The sequence below is a fragment of the Nuphar pumila genome, chromosome 12, assembly GCF_984573655.1.
Source record: "Nuphar pumila chromosome 12, dmNupPumi1.hap1.1, whole genome shotgun sequence".
Classification (NCBI taxonomy): Eukaryota; Viridiplantae; Streptophyta; class Magnoliopsida; order Nymphaeales; family Nymphaeaceae; genus Nuphar; species Nuphar pumila.
In genome coordinates this window covers 3,026,050-3,046,234 of record NC_143260.1, presented here as the reverse complement: position 1 = coordinate 3,046,234, position 20,185 = coordinate 3,026,050, and the positions used below count along the sequence as shown (strand labels likewise).

General features: G+C 36.1%; 2 protein-coding genes across 3 annotated transcripts; both read left to right on the top strand.

Annotated features, from left to right (window-relative positions):
- Window positions 1–1,561: 1,561 nt before the first annotated feature.
- Window positions 1,562–6,524, top strand: LOC149819660 (small ribosomal subunit protein eS24z). Its single transcript, XM_089982556.1, has 5 exons — window positions 1,562–1,737; window positions 1,818–1,859; window positions 1,955–2,125; window positions 6,132–6,218; window positions 6,300–6,524. The coding sequence occupies exons 1-5, from the start codon at window positions 1,663–1,665 to the stop codon at window positions 6,339–6,341; spliced, it is 417 nt and encodes a 138-aa protein (XP_089838682.1). The 5' UTR covers window positions 1,562–1,662; the 3' UTR covers window positions 6,342–6,524.
- Window positions 6,525–9,578: 3,054 nt separating this feature from the next.
- Window positions 9,579–20,165, top strand: LOC149819659 (proteasome subunit alpha type-3). Of its 2 annotated transcripts, XM_089983067.1 has the most exons (10): window positions 9,579–9,805; window positions 10,837–10,876; window positions 11,022–11,105; window positions 11,408–11,481; window positions 13,263–13,349; window positions 13,455–13,539; window positions 13,691–13,737; window positions 14,473–14,538; window positions 18,418–18,508; window positions 19,930–20,165. In XM_089983067.1, the coding sequence occupies exons 1-10, from the start codon at window positions 9,702–9,704 to the stop codon at window positions 19,999–20,001; spliced, it is 750 nt and encodes a 249-aa protein (XP_089839193.1). In that variant the 5' UTR covers window positions 9,579–9,701; the 3' UTR covers window positions 20,002–20,165. The 2 variants fall into 2 exon arrangements, with proteins under 2 accessions (XP_089839193.1, XP_089839192.1); XM_089983066.1 differs by lacking the exon at window positions 14,473–14,538.
- Window positions 20,166–20,185: the final 20 nt, after the last annotated feature.

Here is a 20,185-nt window from a genome sequence, read left to right as displayed (position 1 = left end):
TTACTATATAAATTTATTGTGTTATAATGGCCCCCATCTCGCACAAGAGAGATAAGTTGGAAAAACTTATCTAGATGAGAACGTTGGAGAGAGGTATGTTACGTTACGAAAGAAAGAGAGAGATATCTGAAAACCTTAACAAAAGTACCAAAGTTAAACTCCAATGGGTAATGAGAGAGAGAGAGACGAAAGTAATTCGGCATTACCACTCATGAAGATCAACAAAATGTTGAACCCATGAACTGAACAAGAACAAAAGCCCAAACAAATAAAGAAAGCACAAGAGAAAAGAACATTAGACAGATAAAATGGGCTCACGCCAAAGCCGCTTGCCCAGGTAGCATCAGCAGGAGGGAGTGGAAGATCACTAAGAGAGAGAGAGAGAGAGAGAGAGAGAGTGTAAATAAAATTAATTGGAAGTTACTTAAGGTTATAGTTAATTTTATTAGAGCTACTAGATTAAAATTAGCTCCCTCTCTCTAAGAGGAGGTTAGGTAGGTATTGTTTTTTTTTTCTCCTATATTTCTAGATTTTATGATCACCATGTCACCCTTTTGATTGGATTGAGGATTGTTTTTTGTTTTTTTTCCTATATTTCTAGTTCACATAAACGCTCAAGTCAAGCCAGGTCGGGTTGGATATCCAAAAAAAATCATAACCCAAACCTGACCAACATAATACTTAGTTGGCTTCGGGTCAACTTGAATATTTTTTTGGGTTTGTGCTTTTTATGATCATACTAAAGAATTTGCCTAGGGTTGAGTTGGTACCTAGTACAAACATGACCCATTGATAGCTCTATTTAGGAGTGTCAACGGGTCAGACCTGGAACTGAGTTTGAAGTGTTAGTGGGTCTGGAACTGGGTCCAACGGAATCCACATAGAAAAACATACTTCGGTCCTCTAGGATTACATGAACCCGAATGGGTAAAATAATATATATTTTTTGATTTTTTACCGCTGAAAATTTACAGATCTTAAGATCTTTGGATTTTAATCGAACATCCTTCTTTACCACCAAATGATGAGACCATAGTGTTTGGTACTGATCGGAGCCTGGTCAAATCGGACCCATTGACACCCCCAAGCCCTCCTGAAGGCCATTGCTGGCGATTATCCGATGATGGTATATTTTTTTTTATATTTACACAGAGAAATCGCCGATAGGATCAAAGACCTGTTGAAAAAAAAATACAAAATAATTTTCTACCCCAATAAATGATTCATCCAAATAATGAGTTACCTGAATCCGATTAGTAGGATCCAATTAGGAGTCAATATTGAGTTTTTCATCCGAGCCCAAGTCTGAGTCCGAGTAAGATACGAATCAGAATACGTGTAAATGTCGGATTTTAAGTTGGCGATGCCATCCAATTTCGGATCCGATTAGATCAGATTGGGTATTGACTTCTGACTGGAGTCCGACCCATTTACATGCCTGTGGCTGTGGGTCACTTAAACTGGAGACCCGGTGACGACGAGATCAACGATCCGAATCCAGTTTCTGATCGAAGGCTTCCGCTAGGGTTTCCTTCCTTACCCTCCTCTCTTATAATCGCTTGTGCACGGAGCAGCTGAGCCTCGTTTTCTCCTTTTGGTTTCAGGGTTTTTGTAGGGTTCTTCATATTCCTGATCGTCGTCCTTCTCCCCCGAGGCTTGACAATGGCGGACACTAAGGCGGTCACCATCCGTACGAGGAAATTCATGACCAACAGGCTCCTCGCCCGCAAGCAATTCGTGAGCTTCTTCTTCGTGTTTCTGAGTTCCTCTTTCTTCTTTTTCTCATTTGTGTGTTCTTTCTTTTCTGATCCTTTTAGGTGATCGACGTTCTGCATCCTGGCAGAGCGAATGTTTCAAAGGTATACTTCCTTCCTTCCTTCCCTTCGTTGCTGGATTTTTTGAGTTCCTCGAATGGCTCTCTTTAGAAAGATTTTTTGATTCCCTGTTTGTGAAGGCGGAATTGAAGGAGAAGTTGGCGAAGATGTACGAAGTCCGCGACTCCAACACCATCTTCGTCTTCAAGTTCCGGACGCACTTCGGAGGCGGCAAATCGACGGGGTTCGGGTTGATCTACGACACTGTCGAGAACGCGAAGAAGTACGAGCCCAAGTACAGGCTCATCAGGGTAATGCTTTCTTAGATTTTCCCCTTTCTGGCTTGGATCGGGTTTCGTTGATTGCTTCGTTTTTTCCTTTGCCTTATTCCTTTTTTTTACTCCTCTTTCGTGCTGCTTATTAATGGTGCTGCTATCTCGATTGACTTTTCAATATCGTCGATTTTCAAGAGGATCGAGATGAGGTTTTGTTTTGAATATTGGGGGTTAGGGTTTCCTGGAAAGTCTCTCCTCTAATCTAACCTAACCCCAAGTAGTCAAGTGACCTATGTTTATCAAATTGTGGTTCGTATATCTCATGTTCTGTCATTTTTCTAATGTGGGTGGCTCTCATCTGATTGCTAAGGAATGGAGAAGTGGGGGCAGAGTCATTCACTCCATTTTTTCTGATGGTTAATTTGGGAAAATCGGCAGTGAATAAATTGAGAAGCAAAATATCGAGAAATCTATACTACAAACGTGAGGAGTTTAGGTACCCTCGTGAAGTATAATCTTGCTAGGTAACATATAACGCAAAAATCTCACCACTCTCTTCTGATGACGCCGAACTAATAAACTCTTTTACTGCTCTGGCACGGCAGAAGCATACTTCTTAGTCAGATAGCCGCTTAAAATACTATGCAAGAAAATATTATGCCCTGTTGAGATACGATTCTTATCCGTTGTTTATGGGATGTTTGTCTTAAAAATGAAGCACATTCATGCGAGCAGCCTAAGGAGAGGATCACTGCTGTAACCTTTTTTTCTTTTTTGCCTTTTTCACGTGTGACATTATTTCGTCCGAGGATGTTACCTAGATTCTTTGACTAATTTGGCCCGTTTCTAGTTGATGATATTGCAATTTACATGATTCTGTTTGGGTGATGTTCAAATCTGTCTGTCTAGCTCTTGTTCCAAGTCCCTTGTTGTGCAGTTAGTTTCTATCTTAAGAACTATCATGGTACCTCCATTTCTCGACTTTTCCTTGTAATAAAGAGTGATAAACTGTTGTCTCAATCAATCAATGATGCAAGATTTAATGGTGATGCATGACTTGCAAGTTGCAAATAAAGATGCTAGAATAATTTGAATGGTACATTGAATTGGTTTCCCATGTTGTTGGGTTTATTTATATGAATGTGGGCGTGGTGTAGTTGGCCTTGTTCTGTTTCTGGTTCTGTAAATCATGCTTCTGTGCAGGGATTGTAGCAGGATTTTAGACTTTTTAGTTGGTGTCACAGTGCTGTCTCTGAAATATATTGCTAGGATATTTTTGTGTTGCGTCTGATTCTAATTTTTGGTTATTCTTGACTCCATGCATTTGACTATTTTTTTCTAACATTTTTTTTAAACAAAAGAAAAAGAAAACTTTTCAAGGTGACAAGTCCTGCTTCTGAATGGAGATGAAATTATATAGTGTCATTAGTGACACTTTCAATTATTGTTGCACAAATACTTGTGGTTTTATTGTATTTTTCTTTTCTTCATATACTCTATAGTGGTAACGAGTGTTGTTTTTGTGGTCTTAGAAACTCTTTCCATGTTTCTGAACCTCCTTTGGACTCATTTTCGTTTATGTTTTTGTGCATCTTAAGTATTTTTTGCTGCACTGGGTTATTGTTTTGATGTGACATGTTAGTTCTCAAACCCGACTAACTCTATTATGGTATTGATGAATCCGACCTACTTATTAGACATTGGGTTTAAATCAGTCTGTGCCTGTGTCAAATGGATATCTGACATAGATGTAGTCTCCAAAGGCAAAATCTGACTTTTGAATCACATTTAGCCTGTCACATGGACTCTTCTAACAGGGCACCACACCCGTGCCCAGGCAGGTGCAACACTTGGACACAACTTCCTTTGTGTTAGGTGAAGTCAACCAAACTGAGGTCCATTTCTATTCAAAAGTAGATTCAGTTAACCCTAATCAAGTCCATTTTCATCTATATTATATATATATATATAAATACATAAATGCATACAAATACACATAGTGTTAACTTAAAACTGTTAATATATATATATATATATATCCTCCCCGCACCCAAGTTTTTTTAAAGTGCCGCATCCGCACCTGTGCCCGCACCCGCACCTATGTGACATAGCATTTAGCATGATTTATTAGTTATTTTCATGTATTAAAGGTGATTCAAACATGATGTTTATGTCAATTTTAAACCATCCTCAACTCCATAAATTGTCAGCCATTCACTATCTTCCAGATTGAAACCCATCTGTTGTTGGAGATGATTATACCTATTAACATGGTAGATAAATCATGCTAAACACATGTTTCGTTAGATCTGAACAAGAGTACCTACTACTGTATAGTATTGTGGTTATGTTGTGGCTATTTTTCTATTATTATTTATGCCATATCTTTAGTGGTGGGTTGGTCAGATCTGTAACCCAAACCAAAACCCAGCATTTCAGGGTTCAGAAAAAGCTGAATCTTGTCTGATCATCATTTATCAGGGCGCTTTGGAGTAGGCTCCTTGGCTTGGTCTGGGCATTTAGTTCTATGTGTGTGTGTGTGTGGCCATGTGCATATGTTTGCATGCATCTATGTACTATATTTATGGTGGTATCTATGTAATACTATATAAACATGCCTGCAAAAGAAGAAACCACACAATGAATCATAGAGAATGATAAGGGAGATGATTTGGTTTTATGTTAAATCTCCCTAGTTGTGGCTTAGTAATTGGATGGGTGACAACCGGGGGAAGGTGTAGAAGCCATCTTTCAAATGGTGTGGCCTCTTCATTTGCCATAAAACCTTGAATCTCTGATAATTTGACAAAGAAACTAAACAATTAATATAGATGGAAAGAAACCAATCATGCCAACTTTAAGTATTAAAATTGGTTATTGCTTTGCAGTTTCAACATGGAATTCCTGGTTGATGTTTAAGTGGAATTCATTATATATAACTTCCTAAATCTTGTCTCACAATTGAGCTTTTATGTTGCTCTAGAATGGTTTGTTTGTTTGTCTCAGTTTATTTCCTCGCCGCTTCTTTTTGTTGTTACACTGTGATTATCATGCTTACGGAGGAAAAATAGCCCTAGTTCTTTGAGATCCACTATTCTACAATTAAATTGAGAAAATATCATAAAAAGATGTTTTGTTTTGCTTTTTCATTGTTTACTTTTGATACCTTTATCTTTTAAATCACTTTATGATTTATGTCCTGCCTAATTTAGCTTTATGCTTCTTTCATGCTTTTTGTTCAATTAGTTGGATTTTCGGACCATTCTTGAGTTGTTGCTTCATGGAATGAATTTGTTCGATGGCTGATGTATAAATGGCTTGCTGATATATTTATCTCATTTTCCCGTGATAAGAACTTCTATCTTGTGCAATAATTGACAGTGAGATTCATTGGATCAGAAAACTGATCAAACCTATCCATGTGTATCCTGTCTGCAACATTAACTTTTGCATATCTACGTTGCTCCATCTCTAGTTATCCTGTTGCATTCTTTTAGAACTGAACCAGTGAGATCATTTATGCCCTAGTTGATAGAAATTTGACTTTCTTAACTAGATGGAGACTCTCTATTGTTTGTCAGTTGTCTCCTCCCTAGATGCGTAATTAGACTTTAGAAAGCTGATTTGAGTTGACAATGGTGGGATCCGGTGGTTTTCTGATCTCTTTCCTCCTCTCAGGTTGTGGATGGGACTTTTTTTTCCAATTCCTTTAGTTTCCTTTCTTTGGAAAGGCTCAACTGACAAACTTCCATTGATGGTTTTGTGTATCTCTTTATTTGAAAATTGCATATACTCTTCATGGGTTGTGAGCTCTAGGGTATTAGGAAGTGTCTGGATAAGTTATTGATTCCAAACATGCATATGGAGTTTCCTCTCCTTTTTGTGAGCAGTGCAATTTGTGGGTTCATTTCTTTCTAGAACTTCCTGTAATGTGCTCACTTGGTCCAGTGTGATGAGAAAAATATTGTATAGCATGAAAAGCCATCTTTCATCTCATTTTTTTCTCAAGGGTTCCTTTCTGATTGAAATCTGTGATATGTAGAATGGTCTGGCCACAAAGGTGGAGAAATCTAGGAAGCAGGTCAAGGAACGGAAGAACAGGTCCAAGAAAGTCCGTGGTGTCAAGAAGGTGAGAAAAATGATCACACTTGAGACTTTTCTTCAAAGGCATTCCATATCATTCATATTCTAATCGTCTTACATTTTTCAGACCAAGGCTGGAGATGCGGCAAAGGCTGGGAAGAAGAAGTGAGGCAGCAGTTCTTGAAAATTCCATTGCTATGAGTTCAGCTTGTATTGTTTTTATTTTCGTCTTTGGTGCTATGCCATGATTTTGAATGACAGCAGAAATTTTAGTAGGTACTGAAGGTCGTATAGATGTTTTTGTCTTCAGAATTTGGAAGATTAATTGAGTTGATGAACCCTGTTCTGATTTTCTTGCTGTTGAATCTTGTTTGTGTTTGCATGTTTTTACTCAGTTTTTTCTCTCTAAATTCTTTCTGCCACTTGTTTATGATGTAAAAGGTACTAAGAGGGATTGCCCACAAGGCCTCCACACACCTGGTTATGTGACAAGGCTTTGAAGATACGTTTGGAAGCAAGAAAAAAACTGAAACATTTTGCCTTTGAGAGAAGTTGTGAACATGATAATTTTTTCAAATGAAAATATTTTCCTTGTTTGTGTAATAAGAAAATTAAGGTTAGAAAACCTCCCTCTTCTTTGGAGGAATAGAGGGAGAAAGGGGTTGCTCTCCTTTGCCGAGTAGGTTGGACGAAGTAACTGAATGGACCGGATAAGAGTTCAGACAAAGTCAAATACTGTGCCAAAGCTGAACTGTTTCATGTCATGCCCTTGTTCTCTGTGCAGCCCTTCTGGTATTCTCAGATTTCGTGATTGAGAGAGCCTTGTGATTTTGTTCACAATATTGAAGGGCTCTTCACCGTGTTTGCCAGAATTCCAGCTCGAGTGAGAGAATGTCTTTCATGGTTTCTTCCTAAGTAACTAACAATGCTTCAAAATATCGTAATCTTAACACGATATTAATTTCAAAAATAAATATGTTGATATACACGAGTTTTTTCAAAATATTGCCAATCTTAGAAACATTGTGCTTCAATATATCCTTGAACTACCGTTGCATGAAAGTAACAAAAGAAAATTTGTTAATATTTATTATATTGCTTATATGTTTCTTTATATTTTTATAGGTTTATACTTTTTGGTGCTTTTATATATATGTCCAAGTTTTTGGAGAAAATAATTTCCAATATTTCACGAGGCCTTTCGTCGGAGAGGATTTTCCCGATAAGAAGATTTGGCACTGTCGTTTCTCTTTGCTGGTTTTCTTTCTCAAGTTTCTTCATGCAACGGGTTTTGTGGCTTTGGTGAATGGTCTTTTATTTCTAGTTTTTTTAATCAAAAGTTTGATTCTCATCTGTGTTTTTTTGGCACGTTTGCTGTGTAATTATAGATATTAAGAGAAGGTATAGGATCGGTAGAACCTAGTGGTTGCTTTCAATTTATTTGGTAAATAAAAAATGAAAACTGTGCTCAATCAGTAATAGATGATCTATATAAAGTTGCATATGGAAATTTTTTCGAATTCTTATTGTGGGGTTGGTTCTATGATGAAGCGGTTCTTATAAACAGACCAATTGACTTCTACTAGACATGAATCGTATGAAACTCTTCCATTTTAGTCATTTGAGATTGAAAAGTTATGTCCAAAAGGTTTGGTTTGGAAAGTTACATGAGAATACATTTGATTTGGATTCATATGAATCAGAATCACAGGACTCATGCCATTTTGATTCTCGAGTAAACTATAACACGACTCACATTTGCCTTTGTAAATTAAAGTTAGTTTCTTATCAATCATTTTTTGATGTTTGTTAGTCAATGCCAATGAGATTCACTTTCTCATTTGCATGAGTTTGAAACTCATGAAACGCTATCGAATATGTTCAAATGTTCATTTCCTAAGAACAATTTTTTTTTTAAATTGGAGAAACCACCCCAGGATCATAGACCTAGTCGCTGGCTTTGCCTGCAGCATTTACTGTCAGTCCTAAAAACATTTTAACCTGGATTTTTAGACTTTAGTTGCTATGGTGAGGCTGTAGCTAAAGGTGGGCATCTGGTCATATGTGCGGGTGCGGCCTTTCTGGGCTGCAATATGCAGCCCAAGCCCAATAAGAATCGGGCCTGACCCAGCCCAGCTTGTAAAATGCCAGGCCCGGATAGACCCAATTAGAATTTTGGTGGAGTCCGGTCCAATAATAATCAGTCCCAAATAGGGATGACATTGGACCGGGGTAGAGGCGGGCGACAAGGTCTCCACCTCCACCCTGTCTCAAAATTCTGCCCTTCATCCCCGTCGTCATCTTCGCACGGGTTTTTATTTTAACCTCCATCTCTGTTTCATGTCCTCCATCTCGGGTTCAAACAAGGCGAGGTGTGGCGGAGCCCTGTTTCTCAAAAAAGGTATTTTAGATAGGAGATGGGACCGGGCAAAGGCGGGAAAAAGGGTAAGTCCATTCCTACCTCCATTCGCCCCCACACAAGTTTTGATTTTAACCGTCATCCCCCATTTTATGTCCTTCATCCCTGATCCAAACAGGGCAAAGAAGGACAGGGGTCCCTGTTTTGCCCCGATCCACTGCCATCCCTAATCTCAGCAATCATGGTTGTTGAGCTTTAAACATGCCTCCAAACCTAGTCCATTGCTCATCCTTATCTTTGAAAAGATAGGGTGCAATATGATTGTACAAATATTTATGCATTAAGCACTCGTTCACCCTCCATCAAGGCCTGTCAGGTTTGGACTCAAGACCTGATGGACGGCGATCGGGTGCTTAATGTACATTTTTTGTGCAATCATGTCCATGTAGCACATAGGGGTGCAATTACAAACATTCTTACCAGTATTGTTGCTAATGCCGAGTTGTATCATATAGGTTCAATCTCTATCCAAAACGAGCCGATTCTGCTTAATTTTAAAAAATCGGCTGGTTAGAAATTGGCCGATTCAGCCTGATTTAGTTCATAGTCTGAAGGGATCGATTCTGTGAAGTTCCACACTGATTCTGACCAATGTTGGCCAACGATTCAGTAAATCGACACTCAAGTGAATCATTCTAAAAAATAATTTAAAAATATTATGTGTCAATCAGAACGTGACACATGTTAAAGCCATTAAAATAATATTAAAAATCAATATTAAGTATTTTTGTATTTATTAAAAAATAACCGATTCAATGGTGAATCATATCGATTTTCTGTGGATACTGGCCGGTACGCACGGATACTGAGAACATTGTAATTGAGTGCAAATTGTTCGGGTATGGGCAGGATCCACGATCTATCCATGGCGGTCTGCCGGCTGAGGCGGGTGGTACAGCGGCGTAATTTATTGAAAAGACAGGGCCGTCAGAAAAAAGGCAGATCTATATATTTCTTGCCCCTCTCCTCCTCCATTTTCCATTTTGTTTTGCTTCGTTCTCTCTTTTTCACCAATTCTGGTTTCTTGAGATCCAAGCCTCTCTCCTCCCTCCCGCGCGCCCAGAAGAGAGAGAGAGAGAGAGAGAGAGAGAGAGAGAGAGAGAGAGAGAGATGAGCAGCATAGGGACGGGTTACGATCTATCGGTGACGACCTTCTCTCCTGACGGCCGCGTCTTCCAGATCGAGTACGCTGCCAAGGCCGTTGACAACAGCGGGTAACCATTTCCCCTTCCTCCTCCTCTTCTTCCCGTCTTCTTCATCTCTCCGTTTTTCCCCTCTCCCCTCTGTTCCTTTTTCTTTTTTGTTTTTTCAGGGCCTTCCCAAATCTGGCACTGCAGATGTGTTCGGCATGGTTGATTTGCTAAGAAACGATACTTGGGGAAAATCTCAGCAAAATATCGGCATACATTGAAAGCCTTGAATATTTATAAAAGTTTTAGACGGTCGATATTTAAACCTCATAAAAACCTACATGTTGGAATCGGACTCTCAGATTTAAGGAAAACATGATAAAATCCTTCGAAATTCCGGTAAGCTAGCAGTGGGCCAATAAAGTGTTAGACAGCTACCACCTACTCTTGAAGTAACAAGTCTCTTTCTCGGGAAAATCTTTGCTAGCTAAAACGTCACGATTTGTTCAAAATTCTTCATTTTGGGGAGAATCTCAGCAAAATATCGGCATACATTGAAATGCATAAAATATAAATGTAGACATGCACTAATATCATGATAAGCAAGATATTTAAAATTGAACTTTAAAAGGATCATGTCTTTTGCTATATAAGTATTCGAAAGCGCTACGATAAATTCGCGATATTTTCAAATATCGGCGATGTTTGTGACGTACTGTTTTTGGTAGGGATGTATTTTCTGTTGATTTGGCGGTTGTGCTCTGCTTTTTTTCTTTTCTCCATTCGTTATAACTTATAGGGCTTTTGTTTGGCTGCAAATGGTAGAAAACACTCTGTTTTCCCACAGGTACGCGATATTTTTGCCACTAGTGATGGGTATTTTTGGGTTTTCTTTTTCTTCCTTTCTCTCCATTATTTTGAGGTTATGATGATCGTTGTAATGTTAGCGCTGAGTCCATTGTCTTCGTTAAGTTCATTGTGCATAGGGCGTTGAGTTGCTATTCGGTTTGGCATAGTTTGTTTTCGCCGTTGAGTCTTTGTTATAATGTCCTCGCATTATTGGTGCTGTTCGCTTACATTCGGTTTTCTGTTCTCTTACGATATTCGTTCGGCAGGACGGTGATCGGGATCAAGTGCAAGGATGGGGTTGTCATGGTAAGACGTTTTGTTCTTGGGTTTGATCTCTGATTTTTTTTTCGTTCAAAATTTTTTCGTTAGCTACTGTGTATGCCTCTTGTAACTGTTTCTAATCAATTCAAGTTCTATGATATTTGTTTTTGTTCTCCCTTTACTAAAGCAGGGTGTTGAGAAACTTATAGCCTCAAAAATGATGTTGGAAGGTTCCAATCGGCGAATCCATTCTGTGCACCGGCACTCTGGCATGGTATTCTCTCTAGAATTTCTTTTTTATTTTCTCTTCAATTTTGTAATCGCATCTTTATATATATATATATATATATATATATATATATATATATATATATATATATATTGTTTACTATAATATGCCTGAATTCATGTATTAGCTGCTCTTGTATCATTTTTTCTTGCTTGGCAAAATTGATTTTTTCCCCTTTGGTGTTGGACTTTGTCAATTTCTAACGAAGTACATTTTGATGGTGTTTGGAGTTTGTTTTTATTGTGATTGTGATGATCCATGCAAATCTTTTCTGCAATTTTGTACAGGCTGTGGCTGGATTGGCAGCTGATGGAAGGCAGATTGTGGCTCGAGCCAAATCCGAGGCAACTAGTTATGATAAGTATGCTTTTTAGTTCAACCGTTTTCAGTGAATGAACCAACAGTGCAGCTGGTTCTTTTACATGTGTGCTCGTGTCTACTTTCATCATTTTAAATTATAAGTAAAAGTTCTCATCAGACATTTCTTCTCTTTTGTTTTTCCAATTTTCTCCTGAAATTTGGTGCAAAATCTGAGCAATGTTGTGTTTATTCTTTCGTTGCTTTCTTGATTATTCTGTCACACATTTTGTACATGTTGCTTGGCATAATTGTATAGCTTCATAAGATTTTCTTCCAACCAACAAGATATCCCTGAAAAATGTATTGTTGAACACATAATCTGCATACTCACTGAGAGACATAGTCACAAGTATCGTTCTTGGGAATTTCCCAATAAAGAAAAATCTTGGGAGATTTTGGGAAAAGATGTTTTTCTCAGAAATTCTTGATAAATTTAAGAAAAAAATAAAAATGATAAAAATAAAAATAAAAAGAAAAGAAAAGAAAAATGCATTATTTTACACTTTGAGCACTAAAATTATTAAAAATAATTTATATAACTAAGAATTCACAAGTTATCAATAACAATTAATAATAACACAAAAAAAATGAGCTCAGTATAAAAATACAATAAAATGCTGAATATCAATCTATAATTACAAATAAAAAATCACAATTAAATTGGCCAAATCACGATTACAAACCTTGAATTTGACAGTCCATTCACAAAGTTTTCAAATACAAATTATAAAACAAAATTTTGTATGGTTAATTACAATAAACATAAGTATGGTGAATTAGCACCCAACTAAGTATTTTTGCAAGTGAACAGCAGTAAACATAGAATACATATTTTTTATGATTAATTAGCAGCCAATCTAGAAAAATTAGCCATCAAAACCCGTGATAACATCAACACAAAGTTGATAAAATAAACATTTTGATAAAATGTGCAACGCCCTTATTGTCTTATCAATTTTCTAATATACTAAAGAGAAAACATTTTGTATTAACTCATAAAAAGTTAAAGAAATTGGATCAACACATGCCTTTATTGTCTTTCGTTTTTGAAATACAGGTGGGTGGCTTTGTTTCCTTTATTTTTTTGTTCTTGTGTTTTGTGCTTTTTTTGAGAGAAAGGAACAGGAAGACACCCAACAGTAACCCTTCTTCCATTTTATGAGAGACAAGGAGGGGTTAACTGGATGACAGCCACTCCCCATTTTTTCACAGAAAAGGAGCCGGCTCCTCACAATCAGAGAGAGAGAGAGAGAGAGAGAGAGAGAGAGAGAGAGAGAGAGAGAGAGAGAGAGATTCATCGACTATTCAGGCCAGGTGAGTTGCTGAGGGGTATTGAGCTGCATAGTGGTGAGGGATAAGGGGGCCAAACAAGGAGAAGTTTCAGGTTTTTTCTCAAGGCAATGAACAAATGATATGGGTTTATATCGATCGTGTGTGGAGAGTGTTCCCCTGTTGACACTTATAAATGGCCCTCGTTGGTGCGTATCCGTCATGCTTAAATGTGTAATGGCTTCCATGGGCCTTGAAAAAAAGGTGCAGCTGGGGGCGTATTTATAGTTCTTTATTGAAAAATCTGTGAAAAATGTGAGATTTTGGATATAGGCGAGTTTTTGAAGATATCGCGTTTAAAACATTAAAAGTGTGGGCAATTGATTTTTCGTGAGAAATTCCAAATTTCACCGATATCTATGACTATGCTGAGAGACAAATGAACACCATACGCACGTGACATATTTCTGCTTGATTTTATGCTAATGTAGAGTGGTGTGTATAACATTGCAGTGTTTATGGAGAGCCTATACCTGTTAAAGAACTTGCAGACCGTATTGCTAGTTATGTGCACTTATGCACACTCTATTGGTGGTTAAGGTTGAGTTTATTTTGTAGAAATTTATTTTTTGTACAGCAAATGCTGATTTCAATTTTCTTTTTTTTCTACTCATAATACTTTTTTATGCTTTGCCACTGATGCAGGCCATTTGGTTGTGGAATAATCCTTGGGGGGTATGACAGAGATGGACCACAATTATACATGGTTGAACCATCAGGAGTTTCCTATGTGAGTTTTGTTGTCTCTTGTAAACTGTGAAGTATCAAGTAATCAGTTCCAATGACCAAAAAATATATCATGTTCACTTTTCGGGTTATATTCTTTCTATATTAATTTTCTTCTAGAACTTATGGCTTGCATTATCTGAACATAATTTCAGAAGTACTTTGGAGCTGCAGTTGGAAAGGGCAAGCAAGCAGCTAAAACGTATGCTTCTGCTTACATACATATGTACATAAAGCATGCATATACATATATATATTTATGTATATTTATTTTTATACATATTGAATGGCAAACATGTTAAGATATATAGATATGTTGTATATCTATATATGTATGTGTGTATATATCATCATTATTGATTTGTAATAAGTTTTTCTCTTTAGGGGTACTTTGGTCATCTTGTATACTTGTAATAGGTCCTGCCTGTTAGTGGCAGATTTTATTTTTTGTTATTTTTCTTTATTTTTATCTATTTACTATTATCTAGGGGCTTTTTGGTCTTTTAGACCATAAAATCGTTGGGGCTCCCCAACAGCTATATTTATAGCCCTTGGGAGCTCCCAAGGACTATAATGGGGCTCCCTTGACCCTCTTATGTCGTATATGAAAAAGGGACCTCTTGTCCCTATTTTCTCTAATGCTTTTCTAAGCATTCTAACTCGATAAAGATCTATTATTTGTTATGTTTTATGTTCTTTTGCATATGCCCATTGGTGGCTCTTGTGATCTTATGTATTTGCCATTGATTGACTTGTGTTTTGTCCCTTTATGCACTTGTGCACTCTCTTTTTTTATCTTTGCATGCCCTTGGTGGCTCTTTTGTATTTCTCTTGCTTTCATTACAAAATAGGCAAAAGAGAACTTGCTCCATGTTCTGGTGCTTGTACGTCATGATGTCAAAATTCTACACTGACATGGTTGAGTTGTTATGGACAGTGAGATTGAAAAGTTGAAGCTGTCTGAAATGACCTGCAGGGAAGGAGTTATTGAAGTTGCTAAGATGTAGGTCCCTTTATGTGTATTTCTTTTTTCCATTTTCTTATAAAAGTTATAGGTCTTTATTGTTACAAGATAATGCACAAAACATCTACCCTTGTTCTAGATCTGATTTCTAGTTCATGATGAAAATTGATTTCTTTTATAATTATGACGGTTTCCCCTTTATCTGGAAATAGATTAAGGTTTTATTTTTTCCACTAGGGGGGGGGGGGGGGGGGGTCGTTACTTTTTGTTGTAAAAATATCAAATCTGCCTGGTTGATACAAAACACTTATTAGAGCGATTTGGTTCTCCATGTAGACATGATTATTGGTAGTTGATGTCACAAAATGATACAAATCCCAATGCACTCCGAAATGTGTCTCATGGGTCAAGAATACAATGTAGTTAAATACAAATTCACAATAAAAATACCCATAAAAAACAAGACTTAAAAATAAACAATTTCATTAGGGATGAAATTCAAATAATACAAAGAAATGAAAAATTACAAAAGCGCCTCACTATAAAACACCAGAAAACACAAAACGCTAATATACTGCACATCACTCTGTCATACCTATAAAGGCATACACCCACCCTTTATATAGAGAATAAGAGGAAAAAGAGATGGACTAAAAGGAGAGAAAGGGGGACCAATCTAGCAGTAGTTCTAGGTCTATAGTCTAACAACCCGCCATCTCCAAGTCAACCAATAGTTGACTTGGGTATAATATATATATATATATATATATATATATATATATATATATATATATATAAACTAAAATATGAGAACTGAAAATATGGGCATTTCCAACACTTTTTTTGTAAATTCAACCATCTGGTTGTGCTTGGCATGATTAATTTGCTAGAAATCAACCATTGGATCATGTATTTTTTTTGAAAAATATGATTTTTGAATGCTTCGATGTTTATGAAGAATATGAGCCATTGATTTTAAAGCCTTAAAAAAATCTCATTTTTGCATCAAAATTGGATGATTTAAGAGCGTGTTCTCATAAAACCAAGCATTTAGATTTAGATTCAAGAGAAAAAAATAAAAAAATCCATGAAAATAGTGGTTCCCATAATAGTTCTCATATTCTAGTGATTCTCTCTCTATATATAATATACATACATATACAATATGTATATGTATATGTATATACATATATAATATTATATAATATCTTAACACCCCCTCAAACTTACAGTGACTCACCGTAAGTTTGCAATTACACAAAAAAATCTCATTACATAAGATATCAACATGTTCTTCATAATTCAAATTTTTTAAGGGGCTTCTAGAGCTTCCTTGATATGCTCGAACTCTCTTTAGAAATATCAATGCCTCCAATATTTTGAGAGCCTGTAAAGAGTAAAACAAAAGTAATCTAAAAGTAATAACTATATATTATGGAGAGAGGATGACCAAGCACCTACAATATATAAAAGATATTTAATAAGTCAAATTTTATTTTTCAAAATCATTTATCATAAAAGACACATTAATGCATAATAGTCATGAATTTTCATCATTATTAATACTATGAAGAAATAACTCATAAATGAGTATAAATAACAAATTATCTTTACACAAGAGAAGACATAAATATGCATGGATCAATTAGAAGCAATATTTAAACCCAAAACTAAGGCATGTATAAATGAACCATGCAATAATTTAGAACCAATGAAAAAGTAACTTATGAACCAATATTAATAGATATAATTTATGAACCAATATCTTTCAAGAGCACATGTTTGAAAATAAGTGAAAAAAAGGATCTCAGTGAGGATCCACACAAAAACAATAGGAGTGCACAAGCACCAATTTTACAAAAAAAGTAATACAAAATGAGATCAATCTCAAGAGCAATTAGATCCACACAGTAGCCACTAATGACATACTAATGAAATGCTTAGAAAAACATGCAATAGAGTATGCAGAATTACAAAAACAAAGTGCAAAAGTACATACAAGTCCAAGAGTGGACAATACAAAGGCATAATATAATCACAAAAGTGCAAAAGAACAAGTCCACTATGGGACAATACAAAGGGCGAGCGAAGGGCAGCACAAACAAGTATAAACTATATATTTTATTAAATATATGCTTGAAAAAGCATAAACTCCAGCAAATTATTTCATGCAACTAAAACATAATGCAAAATGCGAGCAAATGAGTTTAAGAAAAATTATGAAGAGATTAAATAATCTCATACATCATAATGAATGAATTTCGTAAATTAAAACACTTGTTTGACTATCACAAGCAATCACCTCACTATACCTCAAATCTTCAAAAATCAAGTGTATCAACGACTAGACAAAGAGCATAAACATAAAGCCACTAAATGGCTAAAGACACACTCAAAGGCGTGTATAAAAATCTCGTCTACATATAATGATACTCAAAACAAATGTATCAATGACTAGAACAAGTGCATAATCATAATGTTAGCAATGGGCTAAAATCACACACGAATGTGTAAATAAACATCTCTTATCTACATATAATGATACTAAAAAAACAAGTGTACTAGCGACTAGAGCAAAATTATAATCATAATGCCAACGATGAGCTAAAAACACACACAAAAGGCGTGAACAAACATCTCTTGTCTACATATAATGACATTTAGATAAGAGGCATAACAAGGCGAAGACACTCAAGGTAAGAAAGCTTGTAATGAAAACACACTAATGGTTTCAAAAATAGATAGTCATGAATCAACAAAACCATAATTGATTCAGAGGTCTATGAACCATCAATCAAACCCAAGACAAGGGACAACATGTCGTAACCTTTGAAAATCCAGACTGATAAAATGACATGAGGTGCATACATAACTCACCTATTTATATAGAGAATAAGAGGGAGAAGAGAGAGATTAAAAGGAGAGAAAGGGGGACCAATTTCTAGCCGTTGGACCAACACTCCAACAGTCGGCCATCCCCAAGTCAACTAATAGTTGACTTGGGTATAATATATATATATATATATATATATATATATATATATATATCTTAACTGTTGAAATGATAGTCTTTTACAAAAACTAATTGTTGAAAGTTCAAACCAATGTTACAAGACTAGGAAGTTGAAGCGGAAAACGAAACGAGAAGCGGAGAGAAAAGCGAGGTATATTAAATTTATAAGAAGCGGGAAGCGAAAAGTCAATTTAAAAACAAAAATAGGAATAAAAAAGAAAGTGATATGAGATTGAATGGGAAGCGAAATACTAATCGAACAAAAAGGGAATGCAAACTAAAATAAAAATGAGGATTCTTAAACTTCATGATTTTGTAGTGTAAGAATTAAATTCTTCTCAAAATCTAAAAATAATGATTGCCAAGTTAGAGAAAGTACACAGGAAGTGAGTGAAAAGCGTGTAAGGAAGCACATGGTAAACACGAAAAGAAACGTGATAAAAGCTCATAGGAAGCAAAAAAAGTGTGGGAAACATAAGCGAAACGTGGGAGGATCGAGATTCCCATCAAGTTTTGGAAACGAGTTTTTGGGAAGCACGCTTCCCACCTATCTATGAAGCTTCCAGTAACTCTGGTTCAAACAACTTATGTGCTTCCGTGAAACCTAGGTGATCGACTGATCCCCTACGAAGTCGACATTCAGAAAAGCTTGGAACAAGATGTAAATACCTCTATTAAGTTTTCTAAGAAGTTTAGTTTTGCAGTTAAATTACATTGCAAGAGATGCTACCACAATCTAGAGCCACTTTGTCTGAAAAAAAATGTGGAAATCTTTGGCCTTTACTATGTTGTTTGATCATGTTTTTTACTATTTTCAATGGTTTTGAAGCCTTTTGTGAATTAGTTGCTTTTCTGTTTCCTATCTCTTTACATATTGGTGTATTATCTTCTGTTCTTGATTTCAGTATATACAGTGTCCATGATGAGGCGAAGGACAAAGCTTTCGAGTTAGAAATGAGTTGGGTTTGCGATGAGTCAAACCGTCAGCACCAGAAGGTAATAAAATATTAAATAGGCAAAGATGAATGAGCCTGTTAGTTCCATGAGACCGATACCTTTAAATTCCTGTTTAAAAGATAATATCTTTTATTTTCTAAATTTTTCTTATAGGATAACAATGGTTTATAAAAGCATAATGTTTTCCCAAACCCTGAGAAATTGGAATTTTTGTTGCAAATAACTTTATTAAAAAATAACATAGTGAGGATTGTAGACTACAGAACCGAAAGGAGCGATAAGAATGGTAATCTAGAACAATTTGCCCTTATGTTAAAATTTAATGAGTTCTTTGATAATTGTGTGTAGCACGGCTTGCTTGTCACTTGCTAAATAAAAAATGTTTCAATTTGCTGGCTGAGGTCGAACATTTGCAAAATGATTTTGATTTGGACTCCAGATTAATATGAATAGACTTTGTAATGTTGTAGAAATAAAAATGTTGCTCGGAGGCTCCAAATGAGATTTGGTTTGTGGCTCAGTTGGTCCCTGTATGTTTTTGAGTTCATACTATAACTCTCCTGATTTCCCTTCAATTCAAAACTATGATAACTGATTGTTATTTGTTTGTGAGATTTTCCATAATCAAGTGATACTTTCATTAGAATTGTGTCTGTGGTATCCAAGCAGATGAATCACATCACAATTTGACGTAGAACTTAATGTGTACATGCACTGTCTATGGTAACCATGGTTATTCACTAACCATTTGATTCAGCTCGGATTTTGAAAGAGTCTGGATGCTGTATCACTAGGTTGTGGGGCTACTTATGTTCGAATATTTTACGGTGGTCCTCTGATCCATCAATAAGTGTACCTCCAGTCCCTGGCTCTTACCAAATATTTAGTTAACTCCAATTCTGCGACAACTCAAAACTCTTCTCCTGTGTTTAATTTTAGGTGTAGTTTTGTTCTAGGGCATCTTACAAGTGCCTCGGTTCCAGCTCTTCTAACAGTAAATCCCGTTGGTGATGGTACGATGATTTTTACAAGTTCATATGGAGATATCACAAAAATACCATGCGCGGGGAACTGAACATTGTGCACTTTATCAACAAATTACTTCGTCATTACCATAAATCTCAACTGGGGAAAGCAAGAATGGCTGCAATAACCGCAAACATTAGATGCTTCTTTTTTGACAGATATCTGTTTGATTTTTGTAGCAAATTTTCTTCCATATAAATAGAAAATGAACAGGAAAACTTGCTGAACAGAAAATTGGGGAACAGTAAAGTCCAAAATAAAAAAAGGAACTGCCTAAGGAATTGCAACCATTTACATATACAAGCAAAAATATTCTGCAAAGTGCAAATATGTGATGCTTTTTCCATTCAGAGGCTTAAAACGTAATATTCTATGTTATTTTTCTGATTTGTTTAAGAATTTCGTTCCTCATGTAAATTTTGATCACTCTTCAGGTGCCTGATAATCTGCTAGAGCAAGCAAAGGCAGCTGCTAAGGCTGCGCAAGAAGAAATGGATGCTGATTAATGGTGTCCGATCCCTCTTGTTTTCTCTTTTTTTCCTTCATTTTGGAAGTTATATAGGGACCTTAACTCTCCATTCTGCTGCCAAAGCGATCATTCTTTTGGTGATTTAACAAATTGTATGATCTATGTGATTTTAAAGGAACAGCAAGATAGCCCAAATACTAATTTGTTTCTCGCAATGCCTG